General features: G+C 41.5%; 1 protein-coding gene across 5 annotated transcripts in view; it reads right to left on the bottom strand.

Annotated features, from left to right (window-relative positions):
• IL5RA (interleukin 5 receptor subunit alpha) overlaps window positions 1–19,654 on the bottom strand; it is a 53,521-nt gene that overhangs the window by 30,353 nt on the left and 3,514 nt on the right. The window contains exons 1-4 of one of the 5 annotated variants that reach the window (XM_075832449.1): window positions 6,268–6,367; window positions 5,409–5,466; window positions 3,094–3,189; window positions 605–696 (exon numbers count right to left, since the gene is read on the bottom strand). In XM_075832449.1, coding sequence (XP_075688564.1) covers window positions 605–696; window positions 3,094–3,189; window positions 5,409–5,466; window positions 6,268–6,339 — 318 coding nt within the window. In that variant the 5' untranslated portion in view covers window positions 6,340–6,367. Of the gene's footprint in view, window positions 1–604; window positions 697–3,093; window positions 3,190–5,408; window positions 5,467–6,267; window positions 6,368–19,654 lie in introns of those variants that run through there. The other 4 variants (XM_075832444.1, XM_075832445.1, XM_075832446.1 and 1 more) reach the window with 4 other exon arrangements.

Raw genomic sequence — 19,654 nt, 5'->3', positions numbered from 1 at the left:
GGTATAACCTGGGTATATTCTGTATATAATTATATATGTACAGCAGGTATAAGTTATACATCTTCCTGTATATAGTGATATGGAGCATGCTGGTATAACCTGGGTATCTTCTGTATATAATTATATATGTACAGCTGGTATAAGTTATACATCTTCTTGTATAGAGTGATATGGAGCATGCTGGTATAACCTGGGTATCTCCTGTATATAATTATATATGTACAGCTGGTATAAGTTATACATCTTCTTGTATATAGTGATATGGAGCATGCTGGTATAACCTGGGTATCTTCTGTATATAATTATATATGTACAGCTGGTATAAGTTATACATCTTCTTGTATATAGTGATATGGAGCATGCTGGTATAACATGGGTATCTCCTGTATATAATTATATATGTACATCTGGTATAAGTTATACATCTTCTTGTATATAGTGATATGGAGCATGCTGGTATAACCTGGGTATCTCCTGTATATAATTATATATGTACAGCTGGTATAAGTTATACATCTTCTTGTATATAGTGATATGGAGCATGCTGGTATAACCTGGGTATATTCTATATATAATTATATATGCATAGAAGTATAAATCTCACCTTGATTTCTTCCGTCTTTTCTGGAGTGTTGATCTTGACATGACCAGGTGTGGGGACAGGAATGCTTAATTCCTGTGGTGGCTTAATTTCATCTAAAAATTAGAAATCTAGATGTTATTACGGCAGCAGCTGAACATTTACTTGTCTCCTTTATACAATTTTCTTATAGTCTGAAACTGAGGTCGAGTATAAAACGTACAATCCCACTGTCCCAAGATGTTTCGGTGTCTTCCAGAAAAAGGGAGACCACTTTGAAGAGTCGTCTGTTCTCCTGATGTATCAGTAATGGCAGCATGGATGGGCATTTATTCCTGCTGCCCGCACTGTAGCGGGTAAGTACTTGTGCATACATAGTGTCTGGACGTGCACGCACAAGTTTACACCCACTACAGTGCCGGCAGCAGAAACAAATGCCCATTCATGCGGCTTTCTTGGTTGCCCATCTACCCATTCTAGGTAAGAGATGGGCCCTGTGTCTGGCACTGATATATTGGGGGCTGGTATTGTTATGTGGACTTTGTAGGTGAAACTTTGGCTGGCACGGATATCATATTTCCCGACCATCCCGGATCCAGTAGGACAGTCCCAGATTCCGGGCAGTGCCCCTTTGTCCCTGGCCGGCCAGTAGTATGTCCTGGTGTCAACTGTATCTTCATCCTCAGGACGCAGATACAGTTGAATCCAATTCTGGAACATGGAGCCGTCAGCTCCCTGCTCAAGCATTCACTGTGTAACGCCGGCTGGCGCGATGCAGTGACGTTATCGCGCCTCTTTGCGCCGAGCCACTAACAGCACATAGTGCAGGCGCAGAGATGCAGTGTTAGGGGTGGCAATGGGGTTAGGTGAGTATTCATTTTATTATTTTTATTAGGCACTATGGTGGCATTATGCTGGATTTGGAGGGTATCTATGGGGCATTATACTGTATGGGGGCAGCTTTAGGCACTATACTGTATGGGACACACTACACTATGGGACATTATGCTATGAGGGGCAGTTATGGAGGTATTACACTGTATGGGGGCCTTATACTGTATGAGAAGCACTATGTTGCATTAATCTGTGTGGGGGCAGTTTATGGGGCATTATACGGTTTTCGGGGCACTATGGGGCATCATATTGTGTGGGGGCACTTTGGGACAATATACTGTATGGGGGGCTCTATGGAGGTATTATACTATGTGTGGGAGGCACTATGGGGCATTATGCTGTGGGGGGCATTAAAATGTGTGGGGGCTCTATGGGAGCATTATACTGTGTGTGAGAGGCACTATGGGAACATTATACTGTGAGGTGCACTATGGAGGCATTATACTGTGAGGTGCACTATGGAGGCATTATACTGTGAGGTGCACTATGGAGGCATTATACTCTGTGGGGGCATTATACTGTGTGGGCTGAACTGGGTGTGTATGGGCAGTATTGGGCGGGGTTACAGGTTATGCAGGCACTGGGGCTGGCGCTCTTATGCAGGCACTGCGGCTGGCGCTCTTATTGGGGCATTGTGACTGTCACTGTTATATTATTCTGGGGATCAGCACTACTGCCTGTGGGACCCTTGAAGTGAGGGAAGGGGTAAGCTGGATCACTATTCCTGCGGAGTGACATATAATAATGTGCGTGGACAGTGGGGTCTGTCGTCTGTATGTCATATCACGTGCGTTAGTTTTCCCTCGGCTGCCGCTCGTGTCGTCTTCTTGGAGTCATTTCTCAAAAGTGGGAAAGTTTAATTGAATTATTGTCTGAAAATAATGAGAAGCAGATCCTTCCCTCCACCTCCTCATCTGGGCGGATATATCACTGGTTTTCACTTTTGAAATGAGAAGAAAGTTTCAAATATTAACCAATCCCAATCCAAAAAGAAATGATTCCAGATTCCACGTCAGCTGAAGAACCGCAGCACTCGACCTCTTCCTCTAGAAACAGCCAGAACTATGACCCGCTGCCGCAGCCCATGACCCAGTAACAGGGTCGGACTGTGCACAAAAAAAAACAAAATATCCCAAATAGCCAAATCTTACAGGGGTGCTCCAGGAAGCCTTGCAGACTGCAGCCAAAAATACAGCCCAGCTCACTGATGACAATGTGATCATTTATACAAAAAAAAACAACATGTTCTTCCTGAGCTTCCTGGTTCATGAAAGTAATACAGTGAAGACTGACACTAAACTTGCAGAGAAGTAGGAGAGATAAAGAAGGGGAGACCCAGACTCTACACAGCGATGACATAATATTTGTAGAAAGTTGGGTGTCACCCAAAGATAATTCAGGAGCTGCTATAAGAGGATGACTCCAGGACTGATATATCCAGATACAATTTAGATTTTAAAACATAACCATAAATAATTGTCTCATCAGAGGGTCACGATGCAGCTTTGTCCCTCTACCATACTTTAAACTGCAGCACTGATCCATTCGAGCACAGCTATGATCAGTGACTCTTGGTTACATGTAATGTCTATGGAAGTCTGAGGAAGTCTAAAACTCACCTCCTGACTCATCAGAAGACCTGGCTCCCGCTCTGTCCCTTCTCCCATGCTTTACACTGCAGCTCTGCTCCTCTAGTACACAGCTATGAACAGTGACTGTTTGTCGTACAGATAATCAGATGTTATAATAGGGGTGGTGGTTTTTGGACTAAATAAACTATAAAAATATAATAAACATCACAAACCTCTAAACCTGATGATGTCATGCGTTGTGTCCTGCAGCTCGGGCGTCTCTACATACACAGGGCCATGTGGCTCCATTACAAACATCTGTACAGAAATCTACGAGGCTGGAGCTTTATACCGAGGATTCTGTCGCTCCGCAGGTTCAGTTGCAAAATTCATACAACTATTGCGCAGAAACATGCGTTCGAAAAAAGGCGCCATATTTATGATAGACTGAAATTTACTGTAAATGACAGAATGGCGGCTGCGCTGAGTTCTGATTGGTGTTTTGTTCCCACAAGGTTATGAATTCTCATCAATATTTGTTGCCAGCAGCTGTGACTGATACTCTGCCCTACATGTCCCTGACCTCCCGCTGTTTGTGTAACCTGCCGCTGACCCACATGTGGCCGGAGGATTCTGCAATCTGGCGCTGTTACAAGTAGCATGCCCAATATCTTCATACCATCAAGTCTGAACAAGAGAACCCAAAACTGCTGCTGTCACTGCTTCCCCTAATGTCAAGTAGATGACAGGGGCCGATGATGGAGAGCCAGATGTGGACCCCAGAATCTGACACCGCACTTCATTCAAACCCCCCTCCAGACGTTGAGCAATAAAAATTACAATTATTAATAATGCAAAAAAGTCAATGAAAATATTTTATTATAAATGAATAAAATACAAAAAAATACTAATATTAATAATCAAATAATAGAATAAAATAATATTAATAATAATAAAAACAACAACAACAACAACAACATATTACTAAAATAATAATAAAAACAACAACAACAATATATTACTATAATGATAATAGTAGTATGTTATTAGCATTTGTGGTGTTATTATTATTATTATTATTATTAATACGATTATTCAGTATTATTATTTTTATCATTATTATCATCATCAGTAGTACTATATTATTTTTATGATTTATTTATTGTATACATTGCATTATACTTATTGCCATAATAATATATTTGAATTACAGCTTATAATAAAATACACATATTACATATTCGACTTTATTACTGTACCATAATATTCTATTGTATTATACTATTACATGATTATATTATTATACTATAATTTTATTCTAATATTTTATTTTCTGTATTATACTATTATAATATTCTATTACTACTTTATTATGCTTTTATGATGTATTATTACTTTATTGTATTTTTTACTTAATTATTATATGACTATAATATTATGACTTTATTATCCTATTATATTATTCTATTATTACTTTATTATATTTTTATACTATTATATCATTCAATTATGACTTTTTTACATTATACTATTATATAATTTTTTTATTATACTAATTTATTATGTTATTTTACTATTACTTTATTATACTATTATATTATTAGTTTATTATATTCTTATACTATTATATTATATTTTTTTTATACTATTATATTATTCTACTATTATTTTTTTATGGTAAATTTTGTTGTATTTGCTTTTTTCCTATTTGTTTTTTTTTCTCTTTATGAGTAGACATCTCGCTACATATAATAATACAGACCCACTGACCTGGGCAAATTAAAGGCTATATACACCTTTGAGGGCATTTTCTTTTTTTTTTAATAATAGATTAGTCAGTGTGATTAGTGTAACTTTGTAAGTAGTTTTTATTAAAAAATTGTTTTACTTTTGGAGATACAGCTGTTTTGTATTCTCTATATAGAACAACTCTATAGCTCGTTTTACACTGAATCCGTCAGTCCTGCGGACCTGACGGGTTCAGTGTCGGCGGGTCCTGCGTGACTGATCCGCCTGTAAATGATCACATCAAAAGTTATGAACTGTCAGAGACACGCAGGACTGACGGATTCAGTGTAAGACTAGCTATACAGCTGTTCTATATAGGGAATACAAAACAGCTGTATCTCCAAAAGTTAAATTAATTTTTTATAACAACTATTTACAATGTTACACTAATTACACTGAATAATCTATTATTTGGGGGGGGGGGGGGGATGCCCTCAGAGGTGCACATGGCCTTTAAAGAGCATTTCCGCCCGAGACGCAGCCTGAATATAGAAATATGAACAGAATGTATATAGATATCACATCCACATATACACAATATATGTAGCACCCATAAAGCTGCCTATGGGACTTACCATATGCAAACACCTGACAACATAACAGTAAGAGAAGAGTTGCTGCTCCAGACATGACCTGCAGAGGAGAAACACCGAATTCTTGTGATGAAATAAAAAGATTTATATATATATATACCTAGGACAGGAAACACCCTGATTATATTGTGTGTGTTTGTTTTAGGGAAGTGAAACTACCTATAGTAATATCTACACAACTATGATGACACACACATGGAAACACACACACAATATATAATACACATAAATACACACATTATTAAAGACAAACATAATCACTATATATATACACACATACACACTATATATATATATATATACACACATACACACTATATATATACGCACACACACATTATTACACACATAGAAATACAATATATACATATAATACACATAAATACACACATTAGATGTGTGTATTTGTGTTTAATAATGTGTGTATTTATGCATATTATACATATATTGTGTGTGTTTCTATGTGTGTATATGTGTGTGTAATAAACACAATATATATAATACATGTAAATACACACATTATAACACATAAATACACACAATTACACAGAAACACACACAATATATATAATACACACATCTAAACACATAGACTTAACTTGAAGCTCCTTGACCCCAATGCAAAATCACTAACAGGGGTCTTATGTGGTAGAGGGGGCTTTGAACCCCCCTCACGTGCCAGGTCCACATAGATACCCAGTACCGGTATAGTTTATATTAGCCGTCCTTTGTCTTTGCTTTTTCTCAACTAACATCCTGAGGGGCCACTTGTGATACATTTTACCAACAGTCCCAACAGTCCCAAAGGAGTTCCTCTATATCACGGCAGCTTGTCCTTTACTTTTCTGCTCCAACTCATCCCAACCATCCCTGTGGGGACTGTGGAGGTCGGGACTTCTCCTGGAGCTTCCATCAGTCTCAGTCATTGTCCGATGCTTCTCACACTGACTGGAGGTTTCGTTTCGGGTCATTGTCCAGCAGAATGTTGTGGCCGTCATACAGGTTGGGTGTTATTGTGACGGTAAACAGCATCATTAGCAGAGTGCCCCCACATCGGTGTCACAGTTGAAACCATTCATCATCTACTCATCTTCTCTGCATCTCACATAGCTATAGAGTGAAATATACAAAAAACTGTTCTGACATCCACCCCCGGTGTTCCTCAACATATGTGTCCTTAACCCCTTAATGACAAAGATATTTTTTACGTTTTTCCATCGTCTCATTCAAAGAGCTATAACTTTTTTATTTCTGCGCCGACGTAGCTGTATAAGGTCTTGTTTTATGCGGGACAAGTTGTATTTTATAACATCACTATTTTGGGGTACATAGACTTTATTGATTAACTTTTTTATAATTTTTTTTTGGGGGGGAATAGAAAAAAACAGCAATTTCGGCGCACTTTTTTGCGTCCTAAATTTGTTTACCGTGTGATATAAAAAACACAATAACTTTATTCAGCGGGTTGTTACGATTGCAATGGTACCAAATTGATATAGATTTTTTATGTTGTATTACTTTTACATAGCAAAAACTGTTTTTTTAAAAAGATTATTTGTTTTTGTGTCTCCATATTTGAAGAGCCATAACTTTTTTATTTTTCCGCTACTGCAGCTGTATGAGGGCTTTTTTTTTTTGCGAGACAACTTGTAGTTTTTATTCGTACCATTTCCGAGTAGATGCGAATTTTTGATCACTTTTTATTAAAAAATATTTAAGGCAGGATTCACAGAAAACAGCAATTTTTGCATTGTTTTTTTGTTTTTTTTTTACGCCGTTCATCGTGCGGGTTAAATAATGTAATAACTTTATAGTTGAGGTTGTTACGGACGCGGCGATACCAAATATGTATAACTTTTTTCATTTTTTTTAATAATAAAGCATTTTATAAGGGGAAAAATTGTTTTTTTCATTTTTTTCCCCTTTTTTTTTTATTAGGCCCCCCGGCTGCTATAGGAACCACCAACACTCTGCGATCACACGCAGGGTGTCGGTGGGAGAGAGAGGGAGCTCCCTCCCTTTCTCCAAAACCAGTCAAATGCGGCGCTCGCTATTGAGCGCCGCATCTGAGGGGTTAAATGGGTGAGATCGATACCGATTTCACCCGTTAGAGCAGGGATGCCCCCAGCTGACTACTGATGTAGCTTCTGGGTGGTTCTATTTACTTCCTGAGCCTATCCCACTTTTCGGTCTTCTTCCTGTCAGGTGGGGTATTTATTTTGGGTCTCCTCCCTCTTTCTTTGCTTGTGATTTTTTTCCTTTCTTTGGTGTTCTGATCAAGCTCTCACTGACCCTGTGCCCGAGACTTGTAGACTTTTTGGAACTTACCTCGGCTTGTCTCTCGTTAACCCCTTGTTTACCGATTTTGATTATCTGCTTCCGGTCGGCTCGGACCTCTGCTGTACCTCATTTCCACTTGCTCTGTTTTGGACTTTGCTAACCCTCTGGCTGTCTGGTTACCTGTTCAGGTATCGCCTGCATTGCACCTCTTATCCAACACTGAACTCTGGTACAACAACCTGGGTTCTATGCAGCAAAAACCATCCCACCTTGCGGTGGGCTCTGGCAAATACCTCATGGTAGCCTTAGATTCTGTCGATCAGAGCTGTGACGGATTTGGGGTTGCGGTTTTATTTGCACGCTTACTCCCGACAGTCTCCAGCAGCCTTTTGGGAATTGTGCAATCAGTGTGTAATGATGGGGGTAGGGAAACAGACAAGTGAGCCCTAATCTACCCGCCACTCAGTCCCTGCCTACTTGCAACGACCCGCCCTAGGCGACGGGTTACAACTGGGCGACGGTCCCTACGCTCAATAAGTGCACGACAGACAAACAGACAAGGGTACACAGAAGCAAAGGGAAATGGAGCAGTTGCCCACGGCAACACCGTGAGCAACAAGAGTGGTGAACGAGCCGAGTCAAACCAGGAGTGTACGAGGTACCAAACGCAGAGCAGGAGAGTAGTGAACAAGCCGAGTCAAACCAGGAGTGTACGAGGTACCAAACGCAGAGTAGGAGAGTAGTCAGCAAGCCAGGGTCAATATGAAGCAGGGTCAAATAGTTCAGAAGCTGCAGCAGGGCCAGGAAACCAAACGAGAAGAATCACAAGCAAGGAGGAACAGGAAAGGCAGGTATAAATAGACAGAGGGCGGGACCTAGCTCCGTCTGGCCAGGCTGTGATAGGCTCTCCCACTCCTAAGCCTGCCATCCTGAGTAGTGGAAGATGGAGTCAGTCTCACAGACATAGAAGCAGGTGCAGACTGATTACCTATGTGCGTTGACACAGAAGCTGTGCCTGGCAGATCCTTTACACAGTGATTCCATAACTATATGTGATGAAAGCAGTTTCAGAACTTCCAAAGTTGGGTGATAATTCCCTCCTGATCGCTTCCTTTTTTGACTAGCGGTAAACAAGGGGTGGAGCTTTCTTAAGGGGTGGGGTTTAGTATTCCTGATCTCCTATTGCAGGCAGAGCAGTGGGGGAGAGCTCCTGCTGAAACCATTTGCCTTACAGTCAAAGTAAAGACTTATGTGAGGTTTATGAAAGTAATTGATCTTCTGGGAAACCTATAGAAGAATTCTTTATGTATTTCTCAGTTGCAACATGACATGATAGAACACAGGAGATGAGGAGGTTAAGAGAGGACTATTCTAATTCACCCAAAGTCATTCCTCTGTATCTCACAATGTATTACTAGGTCCTTTTCTCAGTATTATATCCTGCAAGCCACAGACACGTCAGTGCATGGCCGTACCTTGCTTCTTGTCATGTATTATGTTTTGTTTGTTATATTCATATGAACCTTCCAGTGATAAATATCAGAATTATCAGTTGGATTACAGCCATGTGCAGGTTACTGGAGCAAACATTACCAGACGCTGTGCCCCTATAATAATGGTAGCCAAAGTTGCAGCATTAAAATAATAGCCACAATGCCCCTCTAACAGTAAGCTCCACAGTATCCCCATAACAATGCTAAACACTATACCAGTATAATAGTGGTACAGTCCCCCTTTAACAGAGCCAGCCAAAGTGCCCTGTTAAAATATGAGACACATTATCCCTAGAACATTGCGAGACCCTGTGCCCCTGTAATGATGCTGGTTCTAGGCTCTGGAATCCAAAACGACACGGTACACAATAATAATCAGAGATAATGCAGAGTACATAGCACTTTAAAAGTTCCACCTCAAGGAGTTGCATGCAGCAAGCTGGAATGAAGAATAGCTGTAATTGGGTTAGTGCAGGCTAACCTCAGGTGTGCAGACAAGTAGTCCCCTGGTCCTTACCATGAAAATCCACAAGGGTTATGCAGTCACAGTCCCCAGGATAGTCCCCATATGATGGCTGGGCTGCAGGTGAAGGAGTACAACTGAGAAAGGGATAAGCCATGGTCAGACGTATGAAGAGTTTGGTACACAGGAGCGGGAGATCAGTCGTGGACAGATGTATGCAGAGTTCGGTACACAGGACATAGAGATCAGCCATGGTCAGACATGAGCAGAGTTCGGTACACAGGAGATAGAGATCAGCCGTGGTCAGACGTATGCAGAGTTCGGTACATAGGAGATAGAGATCAGCTGTGGTCAGACATATGAAGAGTTCGGTACACAGGAGATAGAGATCAGCCGTGGGCAGACGTATGCAGAGCTCAGTAAACAGGCGATCGAGATCAGCCGTGGTGAGACGTTTGCAGAGTTCGGTACACAGGAGACAGAGATCAGCTGTGGTCAGACGTATGCAGAGTTCGGTACACAGGAGATAAAGATCAGCCGTGGTCAGACATAGCCAGAGTTCGGTACAGGAGATAGAGATCAGCCGTGTGCAGACGTATGCAGAGTTTGGTACATAGGAGATAGAGATCAGCTGTGGTCAGACGTATGCAGAGCTCTGTACACAAGAGATAGAGATCAGCCGTGGTCAGACGTAGCCAGAGTTTGGTACAGGAGAAGACTCATCCAGAGTACAAGTCCAGGCAGTTTAGTTCCTGACAGTCATTATAACAGTGCTAGCTATAGTACCCCTAATACAGAATCAGCCAAAGTGCTCTTTTAAAATGTCAGCCAGTGCCCCATAACTGAGCCAGCTAAAGCTCCCCCATTAAAAGGTCAGCCACAGTGCCCCCATAACATCGAGATCTGCACTGTCCCCATCACATTGCTAGAACAAGCACCCCATAACTGAGCCAGCCAAAGCTTCCCCTCAACAGCGCCCTCTGAAAAGCCTTCATTACCGTGCCAGTCCTAGTTGTACGCTTACTTGTCCCCACCGTGCCCACAGCGCCACCTGACACATATGATTTTTGATTTAAAGAAGAATGACTTGTGGGGGAGGGGAATCAATATCTGGCAGCCAAAAAGAAGACGCTGCTTCTGGCACCGCTTTTCCCCCAGTCAAATCTGATGGAACTTGCGATGCAAATAGTTATTTATTTTTCTCTTTTCCTGCCGGTTTTTCACGATGTAATTGGAATTCTTTACTTCCCACGCCCTGAGCTGCTGTTTCCGTCTGACATACGATAAACTATTCAACATCTGGAGTTTGAGAAATATTTTGCCTTTTTTTTTAGTCACTGCTACGTCCGATAATCCGGCCGCCTGTCACCCCCTCCCAGTGCTTACTATGCAGCTTCTCTGTGTTTGTACCGTAAAGACCGCGATCAGTTGGGTCTCACTTCAAAAATCAACATGTCACCCGGCCGGGAATCGATCATTGATTGACAGAGATACGCTAGAGATTTTAACCCCTTCTCTCCCTTCTGTCCGCAGCCATCTTTCGGATTTTCATTTTTAGTTTTTTTCATCCTCACTTTCCAAAAGCCATACCTTTTTTATTTTTCCATCGATTGAACGGCATGAGGGCTTATTTTTTGGCGGGCGAGTTTTAGTTTCTATTGGTACCATTTTGGAGTACATGAGACTTTTTGATCTCTTTGTATTCTATTTTTTGTGGAAGATGAGGTGACCAAAAAACAGCGGTTTTGGCATTTTAATTATTAGAATTTTTTATGGCGTTCAATATGAGGATTAAATTATGTTATATCGTGATAGTTCAGACCCTTATGGACGCGGCGATACCAATTATGTTAATTTCCTCTTATTTCTTTTACATTGCTTTCGGGGGGAAATGGGAAAAGGGGAGTTTTTTTTTACTTTTAATATTAAATATATATATACAGTGAAGGAAATAAGTATTTGATCCCTTGCTGATTTTGTAAGTTTGCCCACTGTCAAAGACATGAACAGTCTAGAATTTTTAGGCTAGGTTAATTTTACCAGTGAGAGATAGATTATATAAAAAAAAAACAGAAAATCACATTGTCAAAATTCTATATATTTATTTGCATTGTGCACAGAGAAATAAGTATTTGATCCCTTTGGCAAACAAGACTTAATACTTGGTGGCAAAACCCTTGTTGGCAAGCACAGCAGTCAGATGTTTTTTGTAGTTGATGATGAGGTTTGCACACATGTTAGATGGAATTTTGGCGCACTCCTCTTTGCAGATCATCTGTAAATAATTAAGATTTCGAGGCTGTCGCTTGGCAACTCGGATCTTCAGCTCCCTCCATAAGTTTTCGATGGGATTAAGGTCTGGAGACTGGCTAGGCCACTCCATGACCTTAATGTGCTTCTTTTTGAGCCACTCCTTTGTTGCCTTGGCTGTATGTTTCGGGTCATTGTAGCGCTGGAAGACCCAGCCACGAGCCATTTTTAATGTCCTGGTGGAGGGAAGGAGGTTGTCACTCAGGATTTGACGGTACATGGCTCCATCCATTCTCCCATTGATTCGGTGAAGTAGTCCTGTGCCCTTAGCAGAGAAACACCCCCAAAACATAATGTTTCCACCTCCATGCCTGACAGTGGGGACGGTGTTCTTTGGGTCATAGGCAGCATTTCTCTTCCTCCAAACACGGCGAGTTGAGTTAATGCCAAAGAGCTAAATTTTAGTCTCATCTGACGACAGCACCTTCTCCCAATCACTCTCAGAATCATCCAGATGTTCATTTGCAAACTTCAGACGGGCCTGTACATGTGCCTTCTTGAGCAGGGGGACCTTGCGGGCACTGCAGGATTTTAATCCATTACGGCGTAATGTGTTACCAATGGTTTTCTTGGTGACTGTGGTCCCAGCTGCCTTGAGATCATTAACAAGTTCCCCCCGTGTAGTTTTCGGCTGAGCTTTCACCTTCCTCAGGATCAAGGATACCCCACGAGGTGAGATTTTGCATGGAGCCCCAGATCGATGTCGATTGACAGTCATTTTGTATGTCTTCCATGTTCTTACTATTGCACCAACAGTTGTCTCCTTCTCACCCAGCGTCTTACTTATGGTTTTGTAGCCCATTCCAGCCTTGTGCAGGTCTATGATCTTGTCCCTGACATCCTTAGAAAGCTCTTTGGTCTTGCCCATGTTGTAGAGGTTAGAGTCAGACTGATCATTGAGTCTGTGGACAGGAGTCTCTTATACAGGTGACCATGTAAGAGCTGTCTATAATGCAGGCACCAGGTTGATTTGGAGCAGTAACTGGTCTGGAGGAGGCTGAACTCTTAATGGTTGGTCGGGGGTCACATACTTATTTCTCTGTGCACAATGCAAATAAATATATATAATTTTGACAATGTGATTTTCTGTTTTTTTTTTATATAATCTATCTCTCACTGGTAAAATTAACCTAGCCTAAAAATTCTAGACTGTTCATGTCTTTGACAGCGGGCAAACGTACAAAATCAGCAAGGGATCAAATACTTATTTCCTTCACTGTACATGTACATATATATATATATAAGCTTAATTAAATTATTTGTAACTTTTTTTTTTTCAGACTTGAACCAGCATGGCATGTCAGAGGGGGCTGCCCCCTTTTTTTAGCCACTTTGAAGCCACAGTCGCTATTGACCTCAACACTTAAGCGGTTAAACGAGCGGCATTACACTTAAGTGTTGGCTGTAAGATACACCCGAGCCCGTGAGTCGGCTCAGTAGTCATTCACCCGACCTCCGCTGCATTTACACGGTAGATTTCAGGAAGGGATAAGTTTCCATTAGATATTTTATTGTTGTGTATTTTATCTTCTGAGGTTGTTCCGCCCCTGAGGTTTATATGGAGCCAGATGACGAATTGTTGTGTTATATTTCTTGGAAAACAGGAATTCGGATTAATTTGTAAATCACTAGCGATCTCCCTGCCTCTGGTAATGGCGTGTGTTCTGCTTGATGTGATCTGAAGGCTGGATATACACATAGGCCCACATTTACTAAGGAGTGCGCCTCATAATAAATTTGGTGCATTTTTAATTTTCTGGCAGTTAGAAAATCAATTCCATGCCTGGTATCAGCAGATGTAGATTTGCATCAAAATTTCTTCTATTGTCACCACCGTGTGACTGTGCCTAATAATACCACCATAAATGCCAAATAACAGTACGGTATTGTGCCCACGTAACACTGTCAAAAAGTACATACATAATACTGCCCTACCGTGTCCCTATAATACTGCCATACAGTGTCCCTATAATACTTCTATACAATGTCCACATAATACCACTATACAATGTCCACATAATACCGCCATACAGTGTCCCTATAATACTTCTATACAATGTCCACATAATACCGCCATACAGTGTCCCTATAATACTGCCATACAGTGTCCACATAATACCGCCATACAGTGTCCACATAATACCGCCATACAGTGTCCACATAATACTGCCATACAGTGTCCACGTAATACTGCCATACAGTGTCCACATAATACTGCCATACAGTGTCCACATAATACTGCCATACAGTGTCCACATAATACTGCCATACAGTGTCCACATAATACTGCCATACAGTGTCCACATAATACTGCCATACAGTGTCCACATAATACTGCCATACAGTGTCCACGTAATATTGCCATACATTGTCCACATAATACTGCCATAGTGTCCACGTAATACTGACATACAGTGTCCACGTAATACTGCCATACAGTGTCCACGTAATACTGCCATACAGTGTCCACATAATACTGGCATACAGTGTCCATATAATACTGCCATACAGTGTCCACGTAATACTGCCATAAAGTGTCCACGTAATACTGCCATCCAGTGTCCATATAATACTGCCATACAGTGTCCACGTAATACTGCCATAAAGTGTCCACGTAATACTGCCATCCAGTGTCCACATAATACTGCCATACAGTGTCCATATAATACTGCCATACAGTGTCCACGTAATGCTGCCATAAAGTGTCCACGTAATACTGCCATCCAGTGTCCGCCTTATATGTTAATACAGTGTCCACATAATACTGCCATACAGTGTCCACATAATACTGCCATACAGTGTCCGCATTATACGATTATACAGAGTCCACATAATACTGCCATACAGTGTCCACATACAGTTTCCTAATAATACTGCCATACAGCGTCCACATAATACTGCTACACAGGGTCCATATAATACTGCCATACAGTGTCCACATAATTCTGCCATACAGTGTCCACGTAATACTGCCATACAGTGTCCACGTAATACTGCCATAGTGTCCACGTAATACTGCCATACAGTGTCCATATAATACTGCCATACAGTGTCCACGTAATACTGCTATACATTGTCCACATAATACTACCATACAGTGTCCACATAATACTGCCATACAGTGTCCATATAATACTGCCATACAGTGTCCACATAATACTGCCATACAGTGTCTATATCATACTGCCATACAGTCTCCATGTAATACTGCCATACAGTGTCCATATAATATTGCCATACAGTGTCCAGGTAATACTGCCATACGGTGTCCATATAATACTGCCATACAGTCTCCACGTAATACTGTCATACAGTGTCCACGTAATACTGCCATACAGTCTCCACGTAATACTGTCATACAGTGTCCACGTAATACTGCCATACAGTCTCCACGTAATACTGCCATACAGTGTCCACGTAATACTGCCATACAGTGTCCACGTAATACTGCCATACAGTGTCCATATAATGCTTCCATACAGTGTCCACGTAATACCGCCATACAGTGTCCACGTAATACCGCCATAAAGTGTCCATGTAATATTGCCATACTGTTAAAGAACATATTACTACCATATACTGTCTTCATAATAATACCACATACTGTACCATACAGTGCCCAGATAACAGTGCCAAAAAAATATAGAAAATGAAGTAATTATCATAAGTGTTTTGGTACAATAAATAATATCAGTGGTGATAACTTATTTTTTAATCTCCCATTTTCAGTTTATATGGGGGGGGGGGCTGTTTCCCCAGTAAAAAACCCTCAACTAGTTCCTACAATACTAGTACTATCTAACAAGAGAAGCTCTACTTGGGGACAGTTTTAGCGACATTCACAATTTACATAAATGCATAAAATGTTATGTCACTCTATCTACTTATCTTGCACTGATCCTGAGTTACATTACATCTTATACTCCAGTCACAGCCATAGCTGCATCCAAAATTCTGTAGGCTGAATATGGAGACAAACAATGGTCTTGCTTATCAATAATGTGATCTAACATAAACCCCTGCATGATAACTGTCTCCTGAGCTCCCACAATAAACTGCTCCATGGTAATAGGAAAACAGAATGTGAATGCAGCTCTAGATGTAACTGCAGTAAAAGACAAATATACAAGTATAGGAATAAGCCCCAGAGTAGATCCCATTTCCCTTTGAGTCATTTCCTTTTCTCTGTTTCTTACCTTGACTAGATGCCACCCACTGGTGATTATAATCTCATGCTGCCACTTTTATCGCGGGTGTGAAATCTGGGCTCCTCCTTAAGGACAAATCTTTATTAAAACTAAATTCTGTTTTATATTAATCTGGAGCCCTGGAAAACTCCCTGTGCAGACCCCACCCACATACTGACATGAAGCGTTTTACTGGGAGTGGGACCATAGATTTGGCCGTTATGCCAATATCTACAGACTGCACAAAACAAACGCACATTAATGTCTGCAGCCCAGAAATCCCTTGTTAAAAGTGTAAATAAATTTTTCAACATATTATAACACGTGTGTAGGTCCAATATTTCCAATGTTCGTCAATCATACCTATTTAAGAGGTATCTCCACCTGAACTGATCCTGAGTTATATCCTGTATTATACTCCAGAGCTGCACTCACTATTCTGCTGGTGGAGTCACTGTGTACATACATTACATTACTTATCCTGTACTGATCCTGAGTTATATCCTGTATTATACTCCAGAGCTGCACTCACTATTCTGCTGGTGGAGTCACTGTGTACATACATTACATTACTTATCCTGTACTGGTCCTGAGTTACAGCCTGTATTTGACTCCAGAGCTGCACTCACTATTCTGCTGCTGGAGTCACTGTGTACATACATTACATTACTTATCCTGTAATGATCCTGAGTTATATCCTGTATTATACTCCAGAGCTGCACTCACTATTCTGCTGGTGGAGTCACTGTGTACATACATTACATTACTTATCCTGTACTGGTCCTGAGTTACAGCCAGTATTTGACTCCAGAGCTGCACTCACTATTCTGCTGCTGGAGTCACTGTGTACATACATTACATTACTTATCCTGTACTGATCCTGAGTTACATCCTGTATTATACTCCAGAGCTGCACTCACTATTCTGCTGGTGCAGTCACTGTGTACATACATTACATTATTTATCCTGTACTGATCCTGAGTTACATCCTGTATTATATTCCAGAGCTGCACTCACTATTCTGCTGGTGGAGTCACTGTGTACATACATTACATTACTTATCCTGTACTGATCCTGAGTTACATATTGTATTATACTCCAGAGCTGTACTCACTATTCTGCTGGTGGAGTCACTGTGTACATACATTACATTACTTATCCTGTACTGATCCTGAGTTACATCCTGTATTATACTCCAGAGCTGCACTCACTATTCTGCTGGTGCAGTCACTGTGTACATACATTACATTATTTATCCTGTACTGATCCTGAGTTATATCCTGTATTATACTCCAGAGCTGCACTCATTGTTAACTAGTTGTTATTAGAAACAGTCAGCAACAGACATGCGGACTGCCCTCCCAACAGCTTAGCTCCTATAATGCGGGGGGGGGGGGCAGTTAGTGCTTTTAGGACCATTCTTGTTCTCCCTCGTTTTATGTTGTTTGTTAGGGCATGACCACACGTGGCGGATTTCCTCCGCAACTGTCCGCATCAATGCCGCACAGAATCTGCGTTGCAGATTCTGCTGCGGATCTGCACAAAATGTGCAGTAAATTGATGCGGACTAGCTGCTGCGGACTGCGGTAAAAGTACTTCCCTTCTCCCTATCAGTGCAGGATAGAGAGAAGGGACAGCACTTTCCCTTGTGAAAGTCAAAGAAATTCATACTTACCGCCCGTTGTCTTGGTGACGCGTCCCTCCTTCGGCATTCAGCCCGATCTCCCTGGATGACGCGGCAGTCCATGTGACCGCTGCAGCCTGTTATTAGCCTGTGATTGGCTGCAGCCGTCACTTAGACTGAAACGTCATCCTGGGAGGCCGGACTGGAGACAGAAGCAGGGAGTTCTCGGTAAGTATGAACTTATATTTTTTTACAGGTTGCTGTATATTGTGATCGGTAGTCACTGTCCCGGGTGCAGAAACAGTTACTGCCGATCGCTTAACTCTTTCAGCACCCTGGACAGTGACTATTTACTGACGTCTCCTAGCAACGCTCCCGTCGTTACGGGAGCCCCATTGACTTCCTCAGTCTGGCTGTAGACCTAGAAATACATAGGTCCAGCCAGAATGAAGAAATGTCAAGTTAAAAAAGCAAGACGGATCCGCAGCACACATAACATGTGCATGACAGCTGCGGACTTCATTGCGGAAATTAGAATCTCCATTGAAGTCAATGGAGAAATTCCGCCATGAGTCCGCCACTGCTCCGCAACAGACAGAGCATGCTGCGGACACCAAATTCCGCACCGCAGCCTATGCTCCGCAGCGGAATTTTACGCCTCGTCTAAACGAACACTTCTAAATTAAAGTGTAAGTCAATGGACAAACGGCTCCGCTGCGGATTAACGCTGCGGAGTGTCCGCAGCGGAATTTAAGTGAAATTCCGCCACGTGTGAACCCAGCCTTAGAGTTGTATCCAGGCTAGAAATCCTCTATGATTACAGCCTCTGAATGTGAAGAGAGATTTTGATGAAGGTTTATTTAATTTGTTTGTTATTAGGTAAAGTGCAGAGCGTATCCGTCCTGGAAGCTGCGGGGAATTCTGCCCAAAAAAATGCACCATATTATTCTAGTTTATACTTACCACCCACGCGTTGTCATGTACTGTATTAGGACTTCTCCACACGTAACGGTATTGCTGCAGAAAATGGTGCGTATTTTGCTGCGTTTTTCTCAATGTCGGGGGATGGTGACGTCTCCTCTGAAAAACGCAGCAATTCTGGACATTTTCCGCAGCAGGAATTGAGATGCTGCAGTACGAAAAACACCCACCGCAGGTCGATTTCTGGTTGGAAATTTTACGCGGTGTGTGGATGAGATTTGTTAAACCTCCCCCACTTTTCTGCTACGGTATTCCGCTGCATATTTTACATCCGCAATTCCGGATGGAAAATGTGCAGCAATTCCGCTACGTGTGGACGTGCATTTATGCTGCGGATTTTCCGCAATGAAATCTGTTGTGGAAAATCTGCAGTGTTTACTCCCAGCGTGCTCCTACCTTAAGGTGCTGTCAGATGTGACTCATCGTGTCCCGAATACCAAAATGAAGAGGTCAGGACTCAGCGTTACACAGAACCGCACACACTTCTAGATCCAGGATATCAACATTTAGCCTTATATACGTTTTTAGCCATTTCTAAGAAATAACATTTGTCCCTTTATGCCCCGCCCATTGATATAGGACACGCCCACAACCTATGGCATTTGAATCACAAAAAGGGCATATGCCCCTCCTTCATCACACCCCAAAATTCTATAAAGACCCCTTAAAAATATACAGACACCAGATTAGACAAACTAAAAAAATAACAACCCCTGACCTCAGACCAGATCCCCTAATCTGATGCAGACCCTAGAACAGACCCCCTAAAAAAAATACAGACCCACAATATAAATACAGACCCCCGACCACAAACTAATAGACCCCAGACCAGACTCCCTAAAAAAATACAGACCCCAGTCCAAACCCCATAATTAATGCAGACCTTAGAC

The sequence above is a fragment of the Rhinoderma darwinii genome, chromosome 7 (genome assembly GCF_050947455.1).
Source record: "Rhinoderma darwinii isolate aRhiDar2 chromosome 7, aRhiDar2.hap1, whole genome shotgun sequence".
In the NCBI taxonomy this organism is placed as follows: domain Eukaryota; kingdom Metazoa; phylum Chordata; class Amphibia; order Anura; family Rhinodermatidae; genus Rhinoderma; species Rhinoderma darwinii.
This window is presented reverse-complemented; position numbering and strand designations above follow the sequence as displayed.